Genomic DNA, 23,416 nt, shown 5'->3' on the forward strand with positions numbered 1-23,416 from the left:
CATTACTATGGGGGCATAGGCAATAAGGGGCATTAATAATGGGGCGTGAGCACTACAGGGGCATTACTATTGGGGCATGGGCACTACAGGGGCATTACCACAGGGGCATTACTGTGGGGGCATGAGCACTACAGGGGCATTACTGTAAGGGCACTACAGGGATATTACTATGGGGGCATGGGCAATACAGGGGCATTACTATGAGAGCATGGGCACTACAGGGGCATTACTATGAAAGCATGGGCACTACAGGGGCATTAATATGGGAGCATGGGCACTACAGGGGCATTACTGTATGGTGGGCACTACAGGGGCATTACTACATTACTATGGGGGTATTAACATATGGGCATTACTATGGGGGCATTACAATATGGGCACTACTGCAGGGGGAATTACATGGGGGGCGCCAAATTACTGTCTTGCCCCTGGTGACAAAAATCCTAGTTTCGGCCCTGGTTTGATTATCATTCTCACTTGTAGCTTTTATACCCAGCATCTCCTGGCCTATCCTATCTCTTCCCTGGCCCTTCCCCTTTTTCGGGTGCGTGTCTTATGTCTCTATTTGAAAAATGGGGGAGGGGGGGGGCCCATGCTCTTTCTGGCACAGGGTACCAAAAAGTCTAGTTACGGCTCTGATATTAGATGACGTGTCCATGATCTTTGAGCAATATCAGATGATGTTTTCGTGATCTCTGTGGATGGATGAAGAAGATAATCGTGGGTACAGTTCATCCTATTCAGGGTTGCTATTGTAAAAACTGTGGGGCTGATTCAGACCCGCTCGCAAGCGCACAGCGAGCAGCTCTGAATCAGGCCCTGTATTTTGTGCTTTCCTCATACTAATATCATATTCTTAAAACACAATCTATTTTTTTTAATTGAAAACTTTATCATAATTAATAACTAAATATATATATCTTTTAATAACTTACTCGCAAGGTTATACCCAGGAAATATACCTTAAAGCATTAGGATAATTCTATTCAAGAAAGACTGCATTTAAGATGAAGTAAAGTATATTTCCATAAAAAATTTACAACGTTTACATATATTATAAAACAGTATCATCACATTGTAATCTATAACCCAATATTTCAATATGTTTAACTATATTTGTGTGTGTAAGATATACTGTATATAGCAGAGAGAGAGAGAGAGAGAGAGAGAGAGATGATGTAAGGGGCTCTAGTCATTATCACTTAAGTTCTACAAAAGCAGGTGAAAATGTACTATTTTGTGGTTTTAAGTTTTTTCGGACCATTCATCAAAAAAGGTAATGCAGGAGACATCACAGATATATCTGTGAGACCCCGCAAGGTGGGGTATATGGTGAAATCACAATTTTTTAAGTATGTTACTCGGTAAGGGTGTATTCCTCTGCACTGTTGTGTTCCCATTTTTTCTTTCAGTTCCAACAGAGAACAGAGGGCCTGATTCAGAGCCGGACGCTCTGAATCAGGGCCGGCCTAGCTGAAAATGGTGCGGCCTCCTGGCCGCTTGCATAGCTGTGGGTCACCACCCACAGCTTATGTGAGCGTCCATGATGATGGTCGCGATGGTCAAGACCATCGCGACCATCGGGCTTGCGACGAGACCCTTGCGGTAGGGTCTCGGTGACTGCAAACCCTGGAATGATTTTGGCTCTATCAGAGCCAAAATCACTTACACTAGTGATGTCAGTGGGGCCGGACCCAGACGGTAGGTGTTCCCATGGGAATGCCTCCGTCTGGCAGCCACTCACCATCGACAGCACGTCGGCAGCCACTCACCACTCTGTCTGGCAGCCACTCACCATCGACAGCACGCCTCCTTTGGTGCGAGACCTATAACGACGGCTACCCCGTCGTTATTCGGGTCTCGCGCATGCGCACGACGGAGCTCCCTCCGTCGTGCGCATGCGCACTAGGGCACCATCGACCCGCTTGTGAGCGCTCGCGAGCGGGTCTGAATCAGGCCCAGAGTTTGGTGTGGTCCTTAGCACAATAACCAAAACTTTATTTTTAAAGAGGAATTTTCTCTTACACAACTTAGTGCTTTGATGGAGCAATACATTTTTAACATTGATGGGTTTTTCACAATAGTACAGTATTTGACAACAAACTTTTCACACTTATGTAATGCTGGGCATACACGGCCAGATAAAATGTCTGTCAGACCGACAGACATTTTATCTGGTAGATAGACATTTTATCTGGCAGCCTGCCAGCATACACTGTGAGGTTTCTCTCACAGTGTATCAGCCCAACATCCGCGCGCCACCCCTGGGGGAGGAGACATTTCCCTGTTCCTTCCGTAGGAAGGAACACAGGAAATGTCTGTGTCGGCCGCGGCTGGGCATACACTGCCCGATGCGGCCGACAGTTTACCGCTAAATATCGCATCGGACGGACATGCTGGACAATCCGGCATGCCCGACCGAGCAATATTTAAACCTCGGTCGCCCCCCCCACACGCTACAATTATCTGGGCGATCCGCCGATATCAGGCGGATCGCCCCGATAATTGTAGCGTGTATGGCTAGCTTAACATACACAGTTACAAAAAGAAACAAAATATTTATTAAGCTGGAACCTCTTCAGTGCTTTTACTATAGTGGCAAATTGAGTTAGTAGTTCACATTAGATACACAGGTTATAACATATATACTTTCCTAAATCATAAGTATCCTTCTGCAATAACTTAAACTTTACATAAGCTAAGTACTAGTAACAAACTATAATGTTATTATGATAAGGTGCATTCTGGGCAGACACTGTTAAGTTGGTGCACATAGGTCATTGCAGGGGAAACCTCAATTCTGTGTCTATAGCAATTTGCTAAGTCCATTAGTGTCTTAGGATCCCAAAAGGTTAAACAGTATTTACGAAGTGCTAATACTTTTAGGCTGCAGAGTATGAAGACTAATTAGGGTTTTTCTTTTCTGGTGCAGCTAAAACTCTAATAGCTCGGTGTATATTATCAATGTTCATTGCTCTGATTAGTCCCTGTTTCGGGCAATAAACTTATATGGGCTGGAAGAGCTGCAAACCTGAGCACTTCTGTTCTATGACAAAACCTGACAGCTGGACAGACCAACTACCTCAGAGGACGTGTGACTGCGAGAATAAAAGTCACTGCACCTCATAAAGGAGCAGTTAATATAAGATCGGGATTGTCAGCTCCCCTATCCTAGTCCTGGTGAGGTTATGGTTTGGCATACCTCACAAAATTTTAACCTCTGATGGAGGGACAGGTCTCGCGCCGGAAGCGTTTGCGGCCGAAAAGGGGGTGTGGCTTGTACGGAAGGGGGTGGGGCCTATGTTAATGGGGTGGAGCCTCACAGCTTCCCCGGTTTTCATCACTTTGGGGGTGTGCCCAGCACTCTCCTAGATGCTGAGCAGTCCGTACACAAGAAAACAGATGTTGTGCGCATGCGCACGGCATCTGTTCTCCTCCTGCACACCCGCTGCTCTGCTATGCAGAGCAGCGGTTTGTGCTCTCCACAACTTCCTCCACACCTCCATACCACGGGACACTGAGTCCCATGGGTGGGACAGCGGGACAGTCCCAGAAAAATGGGACTGTCCCGCTGGATGCGGGACAGTTGGGAGGTATGGTTTAGTACAAGTGACTGGGTGCTACAGCTGTCTCACCAAGAGAAGGGAAAGTCACTACCACGTGTCTCCTGCAGAATATACCTGTGACTGTAGCTGAATGGTGTGCTGCTGTGATATGTATACTGACAAACCTGTTCCTCGTTGGCAGATCTCTGTGTGCAGCACCGCCAAATGTCAGACAGCCCTCTCTTCTCAGCACTGAGCCACATCTGTCACTCATGGAGGAAAAGGGATGTCTCCGGAGCTCTCTTCCTTCTTAAGACAGCTCTCTGGAAGCAGACATGATGTAGAAAGCCTGACCTTCTTCATCAGTGACAGGCAGCGATCACCCACCGGCACAGCTGTTGCCTCACTGCCAGTTACCTCAGGAGTTCCCCCCAACAGTCAGTGCAGGGCTCCTACTTACACTATAGACTGCAGTCACATGTCAGTCAGTTCCCAACTAACCACAGTTACCTCACAGTGCAGACAGTACTCCCCCGATCAGTCAGAGATGGGAGAGCCCCTCCAGCCAGTCCCAGCACAGCACCATGTAGCCCAGCTGGCAGGGTTGCACCACTTCCCTTCTGAGATGCTGTTTATATTAATATATATAGCACCACTTAAAAGGCTAATATCCCGAATGTAAGAGTCACAACTATACAATACATATGATGTTGACAGTAATTGAGCAAAGTTTCCATACAATGGAATATTGTTTAAAAATACAATTTTGCATAGATACATGTGAGCACTGTTAACATGGCGTACACCCAGGTTCTGGGGTACCACATATCCTGCTTACCTTTCACTTACAATGTGGCCGCTGTCCCCATACACTAGTATGGGGACAGAATCCTCAAGCTCTGAAAATAGAACATTTCTAGAGCTTGACTGCTGGAGCATTTGTCATCTTCAGATGGCATTTGCTACCACAACCCGCTCCGTCCCTATGGGAAAGAGTCCAGGGTCGCAAAGAAAGATCCATTCAGAGCCCTCTGCCCTTGTTCGGCTCCTTTCGCCAGACACCGGGGCTGTTGTGCATCTGTGTATCCCTAAAGTTCTACCACTGTCTTCTGACTTCTTGTTGAAATGGTGGCCTATTCTATCTCGGAGCTCCTCTTTCACAACATCTAAAACCTTGATTATGGGGCTCACTGTATCACGCAATGCAAATGCTTACAGTGAGCACTGAATGGCTTTCTGTGCCAGATAACAAGTAGATCTTAGAGTAGAGTAGATGCCCTTCTACTCCGCGGGAGGTTTCTGACAATGAGCCACCGCTCATTGTTGGTAATCTCAGAGGCACTCTTTAGCTCTTCTACTCCTATGGGAGAGACATCCACTTCTAAATAGAATGACAGAAAGTATCAGGTTGCTACAAATCAGTAGGGTTTAATAATTTCAAATGAAGTGCCGGTAAAACAGTAGTTGGAAAATCCAATAAATCATATGCCTTTTACCATGACTGGATCCATGTGGAGTCCTGAACCAGAAATGATGTACTCCAAAAATGATAATGTAATTTGCTCAAACAAACATTTCTCTAACTTAAAATAAAGTAGGGATGAGTTGGTTCGGATTTCCAAAATTCGAACCCCCCCAAGGCCCCCCGATCCGAGCCGGGATCCGAGTCATGCTCGGGTTTTCCCGCCTGGCTCAGATCTAAAATCGAGGCAAAACGTCATCATCCCGCTGTCGGATTCTCGCAGGTTTTGGATTCTATAAAAGGTCCCGCGATCGCTGTCATTTTTCATTACGGCTGTGGAGTATGCACAGGGAGGGAGCTGGGATTTGTGTGTTAGTTGCTACTGACACTGACCATAGGAGCTGACTGGCTACTGTTGTCCAGTGCTGTGCTGCTGTCTGTCAAGGGCTGCTGTGGAGTGTGCACAGGGTTGGAGCTGGGATTTGTTGCTGGCTGCTGATGCTGACCATAGGGGCTGGCTGGCTACTGTTGTCCTGTTGTGCTGCTGTCTGTCAAGGGCTGCTGCCCCAAATTAAAAAAAAAAAAACACACCTGTCACTATCATCGGCGTAGCTGTCATTGTCATCAGTGTAGCTGTCACTGTCACTGTTATCGGCATAGCTGCGCAGAAAATAAAAACACCTGTCACTGTTATCAGTGTAGCTGTCACTGTCACTGCTATCGGCGTAGCTGTCGCTGTCACTGTCATCGGCGTAGCTGTGCAGAAAAAATACACCTGTCACTGTCATCGGCATAGCTGTCACTGTCATCGGTGTAGCTGTCTCTGACACTGTCACTGTCACTGTCATCGGCGTAGCTTGTCAGAAAAAAAAACCTGTCACTGTCATCGGCGTAGCTGTTGCTGTCACTGTTACTGTCATCAGCATAGCTGTCGCTGTCATTGGTGTAGCTGTTGCTGTCACTGTTACTGTCATCAGCATAGCTGTCGCTGTCAATGTCATTGGTGTAGCTGTCTCTGTCAATGTGACTGTCATAAAAAAAAACACCTGTCACTGTCATTGGAGTAGCTGTCACTGTCTTAGGTGTAGCTGTCATTGTCATAAAAAAAAAAACCTCTTACTGTCATCGGTGTAGCTGTCACTGTCATCAGGGTAGCTGTTGCTGTCGCTGTCATTGTCATCAGTGTAGCTGTCACTGTCACTGTCATCAGTGTAGCTGTCACTGTCACTGTAATCGGTGTAGCTGTTGCTGTCACTGTCATAAAAAAACACCTGTCACTGTCAACGGTGTAGCTGTCACTTTCACTGTCCTTGGTGTAGCTGTTGCTCTCACTGTCATCAGCATAGCTGTCGCTGTCACTGTCATCGGTGTAGCTGTCGCCGTCAATATCACTGTCATAAAAAAACACTTGTTACTGTTATTGGTGAAGCTGTTACTCTCACTGTCATCAGCGTAGCTGTCGCTGTCACTGTCATCAGCGTAGCTGTAGCTGTCACTGTCATCAGTGTAGCTGTCGCTGTCACTATCATTGGTGTAGCTGTCACTGTCTTTGGTGTAGCTGTCACTGTCATAAAAAAAAACCTGTCACTGTCATCGGTGTAGCTGTCATTGTCATCAGGGTAGCTGTCGCTGTCACTGTCATCGGTGTAGCTATTTCTGTCACTGTCATTGGCGTAGCTATCACTATCATAAAAAACACCTGTCACTGTCATCAGTGTAGCTGTCACTTGTCACTGTCATCAGTGTAGCTGTCTCTGTCACTGTCATCGGTGTAGCTGTCACTGTCATTAGCGTAGCTGTCGCAGTCACTGTAATCGGTGTAGCTGTCACTGTCATTAAAAAAAACACCTGTCACTGTCATCAGCGGAGCTATCGCTGTCACTGTCATTGGCATAGCTGTCACTATCATAAAAAAACACCTGTCACTGTCATCGGTGTAGCTGTCACTGTCATCAGTGTAGCTGTCACTGTCATCGGTGTAGCTGTTGCTGTCACTGTTACCGTCATAAAAATGAACACCTGTCACTGTCATCGGTGTAGCTGTCACTGTCACTGACATCAGCGTAGCTGTCATTGTCATCGGTGTAGCTGTTACTGTCACTGTTACTGTCACAAAAAAAAACACCTGTCAATGTCATCGGTGTAGCTGTCACTGTCACTTTCATTAAAAAAAACACCTGTCACTGTCATCAGTGTAGCTGTCACTGTAATCGCCATTGCTGTCACTCTCATTGGTGTAACTGTCGCTGTCACTGAAATCAGCGTATCTGTCATTGTCATCGGTGTAGCTGTTGCTGTCACTGTTACTGTCATTAAAAAAAAACGCCTGTCACTGTCATCGGTGTACTGTCACTTTCACTATCATCGGTGTAGCTGTTGCTGTCACTTTCATTAAAAAAATACACCTGTCACTGTCATGAGTGTAGCTGTCACTGTCACTGTCATCAGGGTAGCTGTCATTGTCACTGTCATTGGTGTAGCTGTCACTGTCATAGAAAAATACCTGTCACTGTCCTCGGTGTAGCTGTCACTTTCACTGTCCTCGGTGTAGCTGTTGCTCTCACTGTCATCAGCATAGCTGTCGCTGTCACTGTCATCGGTGTAGCTGTCGCCGTCAATGTCACTGTCATAAGAAAACACCTGTTACTGTCATCGGTGAAGCTGTTACTGTCACTGCCATCAGCGTAGCTGTCGCTCTCACTGTCATCAGTGTAGCTGTCGCTGTCACTGTCATAAAAAAACACCTGTCACTGTCATCGGTGTAGCTGTCGCTGTCACTGTCATCAGCGTAGCTGTCGCTGTCACTGTCATCAGTGTAGCTGTCGCTGTAACTCTCATAAAAAAACACCTGTCACTGTCCTCGGTGTAGCTGTTGCTCTCACTGGCATCAGCATAGCTGTCGCTGTCACTGTCATCGGTGTAGCTGTCACGGTCAATGTTACTGTCATAAAAAAACACCTGTTACTGTTATTGGTGAAGCTGTTACTATCACTGTCATCAGCGTAGCTGTCGCTGTCACTGTCATCAGTGTAGCTGTCGCTGTCACTATCATTGGTGTAGCTGTCACTGTCTTTGGTGTAGCTGTCACTGTCATAAAAAAAAAACCTGTCACTGTCATCGGTGTAGCTGTCATTGTCATCAGGGTAGCTGTCGCTGTCATTGTCATCGGTGTAGCTGTCGCTGTCACTGTCATCAGCGTAGCTGTCGCTGTCACTGTCATCAGTGTAGCTGTCGCTGTCACTGTCATAAAAAAACACCTGTCACTGTCATCAGCGTAGATATTGCTGTCACTGTCATTGGTGTAGCTGTCACTGTCATAAAAAACACCTGTCACTGTCATCGGTGTAGCTGTCACTGTCATTAAAAAAAACACCTGTCACTGTCATCAGTGTAGCTGTCGCTGTCACTGTCATCGGTGTAGCTGTCACTGTCATTAGCGTAGCTGTCGCAGTCACTGTAATCGGTGTAGCTGTCACTGTCATAAAAAAAACACCTGTCACTGTCATCAGCGGAGCTATCGCTGTCACTGTCATTGGCATAGCTGTCACTATCATAAAAAAACACCTGTCACTGTCATCAGTGTAGCTGTCACTGTCATTGGTGTAGCTGTTGCTGTCACTGTTACCGTCATAAAAATGAACACCTGTCACTGTCATCGGTGTAGCTGTCACTGTCACTTTCATTAAAAAAAACACCTGTCACTGTCATCAGTGTAGCTGTCACTGTAATCGCCATTGCTGTCACTCTCATTGGTGTAACTGTCGCTGTCACTGAAATCAGCGTATCTGTCATTGTCATCGGTGTAGCTGTTGCTGTCACTGTTACTGTCATAAAAAAAAAACGCCTGTCACTGTCATCGGTGTACTGTCACTTTCACTATCATCAGTGTAGCTGTTGCTGTCACTTTCAATAAAAAAATACACCTGTCACTGTCATGAGTGTAGCTGTCACTGTCATCAGGGTAGCTGTCGTTGTCACTGTCATTGGTGTAGCTGTCACTGTCATAGAAAAATACCTGTCACTGTCCTCGGTGTAGCTGTCACTTTCACTGTCCTCGGTGTAGCTGTTGCTCTCACTGTCATCAGCATAGCTGTCGCTGTCACTGTCATCGGTGTAGCTGTCGCCGTCAATGTCACTGTCATAAGAAAACACCTGTTACTGTCATCGGTGAAGCTGTTACTGTCACTGCCATCAGCGTAGCTGTCGCTCTCACTGTCATCAGTGTAGCTGTCGCTGTCACTGTCATAAAAAAAACACCTGTCACTGTCATCGGTGTAGCTGTCACTTTCACTATCATCGGTGTAGCTGTTGCTGCCACTGTCACTTTCATAAAAAAAATACACCTCTCACTGTCATCAGTGTAGCTGTCACTGTCATCAGCGTAGCTGTTGCTGTCACTGTCATTGGTGTAGCTGTTGCTGTCGCAAAAAAACACCTGTCACTGTCATCGGTGTAGCTGTCACTGTCACTGTCATCAGTGTAGCTGTCTGCCATCAGTGTAGCTGTTGCTGTCACTGTCATCGGTGTAGCTGTCGCTGTCACTGTCATTAAAAAAAAAACTTGTCACTGTCATCGGTGTAGCTGTCACAGTCACCATCATCGGTGTAGCTGTCACTGTCACCATCATCGGTGTAGCTGTCACTGTCATCAGCGTAGCCAGCAGTATCCAGCCAGCCCCTATGGTCAGCGTCAGTAGCGGTCGCAGTCACTGTAATCTGTGTAGCTGTCGCTGTCACTGTCATAACAAAATAAACCTGTCAATGTCATCAGCGTAGATATTGCTGTAACTGTCATTGGTGTAGATGTCACTGTAATAAAAAACACCTGTCACTGTCATCGGTGTAGCTGTCACTGGTGAAGCTGTCGCTGTCATCGACGTAGCTGTGCAGAAATAAAAACACCTATCACTGTCATCGGCATTGCTGTCACTGACATCGGCATAGCTGTCACTGATATTGGTGTAGCTGTCGCTATCACTGAAATCAGCATAGCTGTCATTGTCATCGGTGTAGCTGTTGCTGTCACTGTCATTAAAAAAAACAACTGTCACTGTCATCGGTGTAGCTTTCAATGATATAAAAATAAAACTGTCACTGTCATCGCTGTAGCTGTTGCTGTCACTGTCATGGGCATAGCTGTCACTATCACTGTCATAAAAAAAAACACCTGTCACTTTCCTCGGTGTATCTGTCGCTGTCACTGTCATTAAGAAAAACACTTGTCACTGTCATCGGTGTAGCTGTCACTGTCACCATCATCAGTGTAGCTGTCACTGTCATTAGCGTAGCTGTCGTAGTCACTGTAATCGGTGTAGCTGTCGCTGTCACTGTCATAAAAAAAACACCTGTCACTGTCATCAGCGGAGCTATCGCTGTAACTGTCATTGGCGTAGCTGTCACTATCATAAAAAAACACCTGTCACTGTCATCGGTGTAACTGTCACTGTCATAAAAAAACACCTGTCACTGTCATCAGCGTAGCTATTGCAGTCACTGTCATGGGTGTAGCTGTCACTATCATATAAAAATACCTGTCACTGTCATCAGTGTAGCTGTCGCTGTCACTGTCATCGGTGTAGCTGTCACTGTCACTGTCATAAAAAAACACCTTTCACTGTCATCAGCGGAGCTATCGCTGTCACTGTCATTGGCATAGCTGTCACTATCATAAAAAAACACCTGTCACTGTCATCAGTGTAGCTGTCGCTGTCACTGGTGTAGCTGTCACTGTCATTAGCGCAGCTGTCGCAGTCACTGTAAAACACCTGTCACTGTCATCAGCGTAGCTATTGCAGTCACTGTCATGGGTGTAGCTGTCACTATCATATAAAAATACCTGTCACTGTCATCAGTGTAGCTGTCGCTGTCACTGTCATCGGTGTAGCTGTCACTGTCACTGTCATAAAAAAACACCTTTCACTGTCATCAGCGGAGCTATCACTGTCACTGTCACTGGTGTAGCTGTCACTATCATAAAAAAAACACCTGTCACTCTCATCGGTGTAGCAGGCACTGTCAAAGTCATCAGTGTAGCTGTCGCTGTCATCGGTGTAGCTGTCACTGTCATTAAAAAAAACACCTGTCACTGTCATCAGTGTAGCTGTCACTGTCATCGGTGTAGCTGTCGCTGTCACTGAAATCAGCGTATCTGTCGTTGTCATCGGTGTAGCTGTTGCTTTCACTGTTACTGTCATAAAAAGAAAAAACACCTTTCACTGTCATCGGTGTAGCTGTCACTGTCACTGACATCAGCGTAGCTGTCATTGTCATCGGTGTAGCTGTTGCTGTCTCTGTTACTGTCATAAAAATAAAAAACACCTGTCACTGTCATCGGTGTAGCTGTCACTGTTACTAACATCTGCATAGCTGTCGCTGTCACTGTCAGCGGTGTAGCTGTCAATGTCACTGTCATTAAAAAAAACACCTGTCACTGTCATCAGTGTAGCTGTCACTGTAATCAGCGTAGCTGTTGCTGTCATCGGCGTAGCTGTCGCTGTCACTGTCATCGACGAAGCTACGCAGAAAAAAAACACCTATCACTGTCATCGGCATAGCTGTTACTGTCATCGGTGTAGCTGTCGCTGTCACTGAAATCAGCGTATCTGTCATTGTCAACGGTGTAGCTGTTGCTGTCACTGTTACTGTCATAAAAAAAAACACCTGTCACTGTCATCGGTGTAGCTGTCACTGTTATAAAAAAAAAACTGTCACTTTCATCGGTGTATCTGTCGCTCTCACTGTCATTAAGAAAAACACTTGTCACTGTCATCGGTGTAGCTGTCACTGTCACCATCATCGGTGTAGCTGTCACTGTTATCAGCGTAGCTGTCGCAGTCACTGTAATCAGTGTAGCTGTCGCTGTCACTGTCATAAAAAAAACACCTGTCACTGTCATCAGCGTAGCTATCGCTGTCACTGTCATTGGTGTAGCTGTCACTATCATAAAAAAACACCTGTCACTGTCATCGGTGTAGCTGTCACTGTCACTGTCATCAGTGTACCTGTCGCTGTCACGGTCATCGGTGTAGCTGTCACTGTCATTAAAAAAAACACCTGTCACTGTCATCAGTGTAGCTGTCACTGTAATCGGCGTAGCTGTCACTGTCATCGTTGTAGCTGTCACTGTCACTGAAATCAGCGTATCTGTCATTGTCATCGGTGTAACTGTTGCTTTCACTGTTACTGTCATAAAGAAAAAACACCTGTCACTGTCATCGGTGTAGCTGTCACTGTCAATGAAATCAGCGTAGCTGTCATTCTCATCGGTGTAGCTGTTGCTGTCACTGTTACTGTCATAAAAACAAAAACACCTGTCATTGTCTTCGGTGTAGCTGTCACTGTTATAAAAAAAAAAACTATCACTGTCATCGCTGTAGCTGTTGCTGTCACTGTCATGGGCGTAGCTGTCGCTATCACTGTCATAAAAAATGCACCTGTCACTTTCATCAGTGTATGTGTCGCTGTTACTGTCATTAAAAAAACACTTGTCACTGTCATCGGTGTAGCTGTCACTGTCATCAGCGTAGCTGTCGCAGTCACTGTAATCGGTGTAGCTGTCGCTGTCACTGTCATAAAAAACACCTGTCACTGTCATCGGTGTAGCTGTCACTGTCCCTGAAATCAGCGTAGCTGTCATTGTCATCGGTGTAGCTGTTGCTGTCCAATTACTGTCATAAAAAGAAAAACACCTGTCACTGTCATCGGTGTAGCTGTCACTGTTATAAAGAAAAAAACTGTCACTGTCATCGCTGTAGCTGTTGCTGTCACTGTCATAAAAAAAAACACCTGTCACTTTCATGGGCGTAGCTGTCGCTGTCACTGTCATAAAAAAAAACACCTGTCACTTTCATCGGTGTATCTGTCGCTGTCACTGTAATTAAGAAAAACACTTGTCACTGTCATCGGTGTAGCTGTCACTGTCACTATCATCGGTGTAGCTGTCACTGTCATCAGCGTAGCTGTCGCAGTCACTGTAATCAGTGTAGCTGTCGCTGTCACTGTCATAAAAAAAACACCTGTCACTGTCATCAGTGTAGCTATCGCTGTCACTGTCATTGGCGTAGCTGTCACTATCATAAAAAAACACCTGTCACTGTCATCGGTGTAGCTGTCACTGTCAACGTCATCAATGTAGCTGTCGCTGTCACTGTCATCGGTTTAGCTGTCACTGTCACTAAAAAAAACACTGGTCACTGTCATCAGTGTAGCTGTCACTGTCATCGGTGTAGCTGTTGCAGTCACTGAAATCAGCATATCTGTCATTGTCATCGGTGTAGCGGTTGCTGTCACTGTTACTGTCATAAAAAAAACACCTGTCATTGTCATCGGTGTAGCTGTTGCTGTCACTGTTACTGTCATAAAAACAAAAACACCTGTCATTGTCTTCGGTGTAGCTGTCACTGTTATAAAAAAAAAAACTATCACTGTCATCGCTGTAGCTGTTGCTGTCACTGTCATGGGCGTAGCTGTCGCTGTCACTGTCATAAAAAATGCACCTGTCACTTTCATCAGTGTATGTGTCGCTGTTACTGTCATTAAAAAAACACTTGTCACTGTCATCGGTGTAGCTGTCACTGTCATCAGCGTAGCTGTCGCAGTCACTGTAATCGGTGTAGCTGTCGCTGTCACTGTCATAAAAAAACACCTGTCACTGCCATCAGCATAGCTATCGCTGTAACTGTTATTGGCGTAGCTGTCACTATCATAAAAAAACACCTGTCACTGTCATCGGTGTAGCTGTCACTGTCCCTGAAATCAGCGTAGCTGTCATTGTCATCGGTGTAGCTGTTGCTGTCCAATTACTGTCATAAAAAGAAAAACACCTGTCACTGTCATCGGTGTAGCTGTCACTGTTATAAAGAAAAAAACTGTCACTGTCATCGCTGTAGCTGTTGCTGTCACTGTCATAAAAAAAAACACCTGTCACTTTCATGGGCGTAGCTGTCGCTGTCACTGTCATAAAAAAAAACACCTGTCACTTTCATCGGTGTATCTGTCGCTGTCACTGTAATTAAGAAAAACACTTGTCACTGTCATCGGTGTAGCTGTCACTGTCACTATCATCGGTGTAGCTGTCACTGTCATCAGCATAGCTGTCGCAGTCACTGTAATCAGTGTAGCTGTCGCTGTCACTGTCATAAAAAAAACACCTGTCACTGTCATTGGCGTAGCTGTCACTATCATAAAAAAACACCTGTCACTGTCATCGGTGTAGCTGTCACTGTCATCGGTGTAGCTGTCACTGTCATCGGTGTAGCTGTCACTTTCACTGTCATTAAAAAAAACACCTGTCACTATCATCAGCGGAGCTATCGCTGTCACTGTCATTGGCGTAGCTGTCACTATCATAAAAAAACACCAGTCACTGTCATCGGTGTAGCTGTCACTGTCACTAAAAAAAACACCGGTCACTTTCATCGGTGTATCTGTCGCTCTCACTGTCATTAAAATAAAAACTTGTCACTGTCGCAGTCATTGTAATCGGTGTAGCTATCGCTGTCACTGTCATAAAAAAAATACCTGTCACTGTCATCAGCGTTGCTATTGCTGTCACTGTCATTAGCGTAGCTGTCACTGTCATAAAAAAACACCTGTCACTGTCATCGGTGTAGCTGTCGCTGTCACTGGTGTAGCTGTCACTGTCACTGTCATCGGTGTAGCGGTCACTGTCATTAAAAAAAACACCTGTCACTGTCATCAGTTTATCTGTCACTGTCACTGATGAAGCTGCGCAGAGTAAAAACACCTATCACTGTCATCGGCGTAGCTGTCACTGTCATCGGTGTAGCTGTCGCTGTCACTGAAATCAGCGTATCTGTCATTGTCATCGGTGTAGCTGTTGCTGTCACTGTTACTGTCATAAAAAAAACACCTGTCACTGTCATCGGTGTAGCTGTCACTGTCATAAAAAAAAAACCTGTCACTGTCATCGGTGTAGCTGTCACTGTCACTGACATCAGCATAGCTGTCGCTGTCACTGTCATCGGTGTAGCTGTCGCTGTAAAAAAAAACACCTGTCACTGTCATCGATGTAGCTGTCACTGTCATCGATGTAGCTGTCACTGTCATCAGCATAGCTGCCACTGTCATCAGCGTAGCTGCCGCAGTCACTGTAATCATTTTAACCGTTACTGTCCCTGTCATAAAAAAACCACCTGTCACTGTCATCGGTGTAGCTGTCACTGTCACTGACATCAGCATAGCTGTCGCTGTCACTGTCATCGGTGTAGCTGTCGCTGTAAAAAAAAACACCTGTCACTGTCATCGATGTAGCTGTCACTGTCATCGATGTAGCTGTCACTGTCATCGATGTAGCTGTCACTGTCATCAGCATAGCTGCCACTGTCATCAGCGTAGCTGCCGCAGTCACTGTAATCATTTTAACCGTTACTGTCCCTGTCATAAAAAAAACACCTGTCACTGTCATCGGTGTAGCCGTCACTGTCATCAGCATAGCTGTCGCTATCACCGTCATCGGTGTAGCTGTTGTCGCTGTCACTGTCATCAGTGTAGCTGTCGCTGTCATCGGTGTTGCTGTCACTGTCATTGGTGTAGCTGTCACTGTCACTGTCATTGGCATAGCTGCGCAGGGGTCCTGTGCTGCTGTCTGTCAAGGAGGGCTGCTGCCCCGAAAAAAAATATTTTTACAGGGGTGATTCACTCCATAAAAATAATGGAGAACAAAAAAATGGAGGATAAAAATAAAATCGGGAAAGATCAAGAACCACTTCCTCCTAGTGCTGAAGCTGCTGCCACTAGTCATGATGTATACAGTGAAATGCCATCAACGTCGTCTGCCAAGGCCGATGCCCAATGTCATAGTACAGGGCAAGTAAAATCCAAAAAGCCAAAGTTCAGTAAAATGAACTTAAAAAATAAATTTAAATCGTCCGAGGAGAAACGTAAACTTGCCAATATGCCATTTACGACACGGAGTGGCAAGGAACAGCTAAGGTCTTTCCCTATGTTCATGACTAGTGGTTCAGTTTCACATGACGATGGAAGCCCTCCTCCTCCCGCTAGAAAAATGAAACGAGTTAAGCTGGCAAAAGCACAGAAAAGAATTGTGCGTTCTAATTCTAAGAAGATATCATAAATCCCCAAGGAGAGTCCAAGTGTGGCGGCGGTTGCGATGTCTGACCTTCCCAACACTGGATGGGAAGAGGTGTCTCCTTCCACATTTTTGCACGCCCCCTACAAGTGCTGGAAGGAGCACTCACAGTCCAGTTGCTGATATGCAAATTGAAGATGTCACTGTTGAAGTACAACAGGATGAGGATACTGGTGTAGCTGGCGCTGAGGAGGTAGTTGGCGAGGAGGATTCTGATGGTGATCAGATGTGGTTTGTTTAAATCAGGCTCCGGGGGAGACAGTTGTTGTCCGTGGGATGAAAAAGCCCATCACGGTCATGCCTGGGCAGAAGACCAAAAATTCCACCTCTTTGGTCTGGAAATATTTCAGTCCAAATCCGGACAACTACTGTCTTGCCATATGTAGCTTATGTAAAGGTGGAATAAGTAGGGGTAGGGACGTTAACCACCTAAGAACATCCTCCCTTATACGTCACCTGCAGCGCATTCATGTTACTGTTAAGTTCAGAAACTGTGGCTAAGACCGTAAGCATGCCAGGGACACCTAAATCTCTTTGTCCTGTTGTATCCAAGCGCCTGCAAACCACACCATCAACTCCCTCCTCGTCAATTTCCTCCTCAGTCAGGATCAGAAGTAGTCCTACAGGCCATGTCACTGGCATGACTGACTCCTTTCCTGTCCAGGATTCCTCCGGAGGATCCTGCATTGCTACGCCTGCTGCTGTTGCTACTGGGAGACGTTCATCATCCCAGAGAGGAAGTAGGAACACCACTACTTCTTTTACTAAGCAATTGACCCTCCAACAGTCCTTAACGAGGAGGATGAAGTACGACAGCAGTCATCCTGTTGCAAAGCAGATAACTGAGGCCTTGACAGCTATGTTTGTGTTAGACGTGCATCTGGTATCCACCATTAGTGCAGTGGGATTTAGAAAATTGATGGAGGTAGTGTGTCCCCGGTACCAATTATTAACTTCACAGTCAATGCTGGTAGTAAGATGGCCAGCTGCCTTATAATATAGTTTTAAAGAGTTCACTCCCGTATGCTGGTATACTAGTCCTCAAATCCTGCAATTAGATGTATGTAGCACAGTCTGTTGCTAATCGCTGGGGCTTTCAATGTTTAGTGATGCAGGAAGGTGTAATCAGTTAACTGGGGCTTACATACCTCCATCTAGGCGTTTGCTTTACCCCCTGAGCTGGCAGGATCTGCCCAATGATCTGATGTTCCTCCCTCTGGTAGCCTATTATGTAGGAAGTGTCCTTGCATTACTGTATATTGCTCACCAGCAGCTGTACTGAAGAAGGGAGCACCTCTCTGCCTGCCTCCACTGGGAGGGAAGAAGCTGCTTACTTGGCCAGAAGATGTCACTGGGACCAGCTTCACTCAGGACCCGCTGCTACTAATCGCCACTGCTGTCCAAGAGCCGCTCTGACAATCTCTGGGTACCGGGAACACCTCTATGTCTCAGGATAGTGTGCTGTGTCCCCCCATTTTCCTCACACCTCAGTCAGCACTACAGTCAGGGAGTCTGTGGCAGTTTAACTATCCTCTCTGCTGCACATGCCGGCTCCTGCCCACCTGATCCATGCGCAGAATGCCAGGCATCCAGAAATTTTTGGCACTGCAAACCGCACCCTATAAAGAGTCTTTAGGTGCTGGCCACTGAAGTGGGGTGGCAATACATTGTCCATTACCCCCAAATAGTTAGCATTAGTGCAGAGTCCAATATTTCACCTTAAATGTAAACAGCCCCCTTTCATAGAATAAATTAATGCTTATTATATAGTATGGGCAGCCTAAGTCTACCCAACAGAATAGTGGGGTACCACATTCTTCCCCACTAGAATTATGCATGTCCTCACGCATATTAGACCTCGATCAACTAAAGAAAACATCCATTTTTTACATCAGTATTCTTTTTTCAGAATTATTTACATTTTATTTACATTCATCCATTGCATAGAATATATCACAATTAGTTAGATTTGCCAGAAAAGTAAAGGAAACTTTAGAACCTCACTATAATGTGACATATAACATTTGTATTTGCTACATTTGTTAGATATTCACCCAATACAAGGTTTCTTGCAAGATAGTTACTTTTAGATTTGCTTATTGTCTGTATCTAATGGGTAGAAATCCCTTTGTACCTCTTTCCTGAGGGTCTTGATGCTCTTTGCAGAATTTGGGCCACTTCACTTGAATCTATCTCAGAAAATTCATCCTCTGGGACCCCATACATTGCTAGACCTGACATTATGGCTGCTTGGCTACAATACAAGGTTCCTCGGGAGCAACATACATCAACTCTTTCACAACAGTACCCTGACAATTCTTTATGGGAGATCCCAATTTCTCAGCTCTCAGTGAGTCAGCAACCTTTTCAATGTCTTCCTGACAATCAGTGGCACACACCCTTTATTGGATGGGGTGGACCATACTGGAATGGGTGTCATCGGGATAATGTTGTCTGCGTCCATATGATCTCCTTAGATGATTTGGTGGGTAGTGACACCTACGGTATGGCCGTTGGGGATTATCACTTACTGCTGCACTTTTGATCTTTTTAGAATCCATTCCACCTTCATGGTATTGGTAGTTTTGCTGGTAGTAACATGGAGGACCTCGGTGACATGGATAGAGCCAATAATGATTGCGATCTGCTGCATATTTGCTGCCTTGAACTGGTACACCACCAGGACCAGTTACATTAGCTGCCTGCAAGCCTTTCTCTCCTTCGACTACATTAAACTCTACAGTTTCTCAATCTCCCAGACTTCGTTGATATTTTCTGGGATTGTTCTTTTGGATGGCTGTGTAATGCACAAAGATATCCTGCTTTGTGTCCTCTCGATTGATGAACCCATACCCATGTTGCACATGGAACCAGATGACTTTCCCAGAAACTTTCCCTGTGTGAACCGGAGTATCAGCATCTAATGAGCAGGTCAACTCATCCTCCCCATGACATTGTCTGCCATAGCGGGGCTGCCATTCTTCAGAGGTGAGTCTTACTCTTGTTGTTCTCTCAGAAGCTTGGTCTCCATCCTCTGGGCATTGTAGTTTAAAGGCTCTGTACATGTAGCAATCTCGTTCTACATGGCCATTCCTATTGCACTGTCGAGAAATAGGTTGGTCCTGTGAATTTAATTGATCTATCAGTCTTCTTCCACTCCTCTGAGGTGGTTCCCACCAATCATTGAAGGTTCCTCTTCTTTCTGCTGTCCAGCTCTGTTTAGAGGAGTTGGCGGCCTGTTGTACCAGTAAATTGTGTATTTCTTTACGCATTTCCACCATTCCCACAGTCAACTTTTCCATCTGGCTTTTAAGGATCTGTAAAGGGACTGTGGCTGGGAATTGGAGACTCTGTACTGCCTGATCCTTGACCTGCTGTGTTTTTCTAGACTTGAGGCAAGTGGTTCCATGAGGGTATAAACATTCTTGGAACCCTGACATCTTGGGGAAATAATTTTCTCGTAGAACATTGGGTCCCAAGACTTTGATAGCTGCCTCCTTAAAATCCAGGAATGAATGGTCCGCCAGTTGCATTCTCAACATCCGCAAGTGAGTCTTCACTTCCTCTCCATTAACTCCTTCAATCAGCTGGGATATCAAAGCATCATCGGTGTTCCATATTTCATTGTTATCCAATGCTTGGATGGCCCTTAATGCTTCCTGTAAACTTAAGGCATAGTCACGGAGTGTTTCCCCTGGTTTTTGTTTCTGGGTGTAGAATTTAATCTTTACTTCAGAAATGTTCCACAGTTCGAAAGTATTGGCTAGCCAATGTAAAATCTGATCTACCTTCTGTCTCTCTGCTGAAGGCCAAGATGTAACTTCCCTAAGCGCAGATCCTTTGAGTTGCCCTATCAGGATTTCAACTTGTTGCTGTTCACTTAATGGGTACAGGCGGAACATTGACTTCATTTTATTTTTAAATTCCGTAAAGGGACTCCCTTCGGCTCCACGGACATCTCCACTGTAAGTTGGGAGCCATGAAGCCCCGAAGTAATAAGGTAGAGTGATTGGGCTTAGTTGCGTCATAGTAGAGCTTCCTTGTCCCAATCCGTTTCGATTACTGTTGGATGAACCTGCCATTGGTGCTCTTTCTTTTGACATTTCTGTGTTAATGTACCTCTTTACTTTGGTTTCTGGATCCTGTTCTTCGTGACGCCAAATGTGATACTCAGGACTTGGTGGCTTTTTCTTCCGACACAAATTCTTTTATTTTCTAGTTGAATAGTAAGAGGTCTACTTTAACTCAGAAACAGTCACAATTGGACTTTACCATTGAGAACTCAACTTTATTGACACTTCTATTTTGCATGGTATTTAAAGTTGTTTTGAAAGTCTCACAAAACACTTTCAGTCACAATAGCATAAAATTGCAAGGAACATCACCTTAGGTACTTAACTGTAAATGTAATACTTTAAGAATGTTTATTCATTACCAGGTTCATACATATATAAATTAAATCACATATATTGGCTAACACGGGTCACCATAAAGATATACTGTATAACTCAGTTCAGCTGAATTGGCCACGATGGTGCATGTTATAAAGCTGAGAGCTTTTCGGGGTCAAATATCTAAATTATCAATCCATAGTCATCAAAATTTAAGAACTGGATAACTTTCACTCTTGCAGTAGTTAATGTTTTGCTCTCCTGAAAGGAAAGAGTTGCAGCTCTCTGCCACACAAGTCTTTTATATCCCATAAGATGCTGAGGCTATGCTGATCTTTATTGTGCTACAGTGTACTGGCGGAGACCGAGGAGAGCTGCTGTCATTGTCTAGCAGGCTGACTGAGGCTATACTGGGGGTGTGTCTACTCCTCGTCATTAGCAATTATTAACTTCACAGTCAATGCTGGTAGTAAGATGGCCGGCTGCCTTATAATATAGTTTTAAAGAGTTCACTCCCGTATGCTGGTATACTAGTCCTCAAATCCTGCAATTAGATGTATGTAGCACAGTCTGTTGCTAATCGCTGGGGCTCTCACTGTTTAGTGATGCAGGAAGGTGTAGTCAGTTAACTGGGGCTTACATACCTCCATCTAGGCATTTGCTTTACCCCCTGAGCTGGCAGGATCTGCCCAGTGATCTGATGTTCTGCCCTCTGGTAGCCGATTATGTAGGAAGTGCCCCTGCATTACTGTATATTGCTCACCAGCAGCTGTACTGAAGAAGGGAGCACCTCTCTGCCTGCCTCCACTGGGAGGGAAGAAGCTGCTTACTTGGCCAGAAGATGTCACTGGGACCAGCTTCACTCAGGACCCACTGCCACTAATCGCCACTGCTGTCCAAGAGCCGCTATGATGATCTCTGGGCACCGGGAACACCTCTATGTCTCAGGATAGTGTGCTGTGTCTCCCCACTTTCCTCACACCTCAGTCAGCACTACAGTCAGGGAGCCTGTGGCAGTTTAACTGTCCTCTCTGCTGCACATGCCGGCTCCTGCCCACCTGACCCATGTGCAGAATGCCAGGCATCCAGAAATTTATGGCACTGCAAACTGCATCCTATAAAGAGTCTTTAGGTGCTGGCCACTGAAGTGGGGTGGCAATACATTGTCCATTACCCCCAAATAGTTAGCATTAGTGCAGAGTCCAATATTTCACCTTAAATGCAAACAGCCCCCTTTCATACAATAAATGAATGCTTATTACATAGTATGGGCAGCCTAAGTCTACCCAACAGAATAGTGGGGTACCACACCAGCACCAGACCCAAAACAGCCAGGCTGTAATGCCACAAAGCATTAACAGGCTCCGGGTCCAAAGCATTAACAGCCCAAGCCGGTCAGGCCAAGCCAGGGATCTCAGGGGAGGAGGGGACCCCCCCAAAAAGGGGTCCCCCCTCTCCCTTAACCCCAGGCTTGGGCTGAAGCCTGGGGCTCTACCCTGCACCCATGGAGCATTGGGTACAGGGGTAATAAAGTGGGAATATTTAAGTAAACTATTGTATTTTACAGTGGGACTACAGGTGCCAGCATGCCTGCCCTTTGGAATTTGTGGAACTACAAGTGCCAGCAGACAGACGGCACCTGTACCCCCACTGTAAAATAAATAGTTAAATAAACACAAAACACACATACCATGCAAAGTATAACTTTATTACACACACCTACCCATTCATACATACTTACCAATACCAGATGTTTCTGTCCCCTTCTCCAGTAGAATACATGTTGACTGGCCCTGCAAAAAGATTTCATACTTACCTATATCCTGGCGCTGGTCTCCGCAGTAATCCATGGCCTTTGTAAAACAAAAATACGAACTTACCGCACCACGCACCGGGTATCAGTATGTGTGTTGCCACACATACTGATACCTCCCGAATGCCAGCTGACGGGACTGCATGGGCTTTACAAGTCCCGCCAGCCAATCAGCGGCCGCGCTGACTGTAGACCGGCCACTGATTGGCTTCGGCTACTGACAGTTCCCACAGTACATAGAAGGCTATGGCCCACAAAGTCACAGTGCTTGTATTTTTTATACACAGAGGGCTATAACCAACGGAGTACCGGTACTTGTATTTTTTATACACAGAAGGCTATTGCCCAAAAGTCATGGTGTTTGTATTTTTTATACATACAGGGCTATGGCCCACAAAGTCAAAGTACTTGTATTTTTTATACACAGAGGGCTATGACCCATAGTCACACAGCTTGTATTTTATACACAGAGAGCTATGGCCCACAAAGTCACGGTGCTTGTATTTTTTATACACAGATGGCTATGGCCCACAAAGTCACAGTGCTTATATTTTTTATACACAGAGGGCTATGGTCCACAAAGTTATGGTGCTTGTATTTTTTATACACAGTGAGCTATGGCCCACAAAGTCAAAGTGCTTGTAATTTTTATACAGAGGGCTATGGCCCACGGAATCATGGTGCTTGTATTTTTTATACACAGAGGGCTATGGCCCACAGTCATGGTGCTTGTATTTTGTGTATACATTGAGCTATGGCCCACGGAGTCATGGTGCTTGTATTTTTTATACACAGAGGGCTAAGGCCCACAATGTCACGGGGCTTATAATTGTTATACACAGAGGGCTATGGCCCACGGAGTCACGGTGCTTGTATTTTTTATACACAGAGGGTTATGGCCCACAGAGTCATGGTGCTTGTACTTTTATACACAGAGGGCTATGGCCCACAAAGTCACAGTGCTTGTATTTTTTATACACAGGGGGCTAAGGCCCACAAAGTCACGGTGCTTATATTTTTTATAGACAGTGGGGTATGGCCCATGGAGTCACGGTGCTTTTATTTTTTATGAACAGGGCTATGGCCCACAAAGTCA

At 45.5% G+C, this 23,416-nt stretch overlaps 2 protein-coding genes across 2 annotated transcripts in view; both read right to left on the reverse strand.

The window, feature by feature from the left end:
• Positions 1-23,416, reverse strand: part of LOC148515351 (uncharacterized) — a 560,261-nt gene that overhangs the window by 112,025 nt on the left and 424,820 nt on the right. The gene's annotated exons all lie outside the window — the stretch shown is intronic.
• Positions 18,864-20,144, reverse strand: LOC148515353 (uncharacterized). Its single transcript, XM_088480160.1, has one exon. The coding sequence runs from the start codon at positions 20,142-20,144 to the stop codon at positions 18,864-18,866; it is 1,281 nt and encodes a 426-aa protein (XP_088336286.1).

The sequence above is a fragment of the Taudactylus pleione genome, unplaced genomic scaffold (assembly GCF_031769625.1).
Source record: "Taudactylus pleione unplaced genomic scaffold, aTauple2 ptg000250l, whole genome shotgun sequence".
Taxonomy (NCBI): Eukaryota; Metazoa; Chordata; class Amphibia; order Anura; family Myobatrachidae; genus Taudactylus; species Taudactylus pleione.

Excerpts from the sequence above, each read along its gene's own strand:
- LOC148515353 (XM_088480160.1), bottom strand. The coding sequence starts at position 20,144 with ATGACGCAACTAAGCCCAATCACTCTACCTTATTACTTCGGGGCTTCA.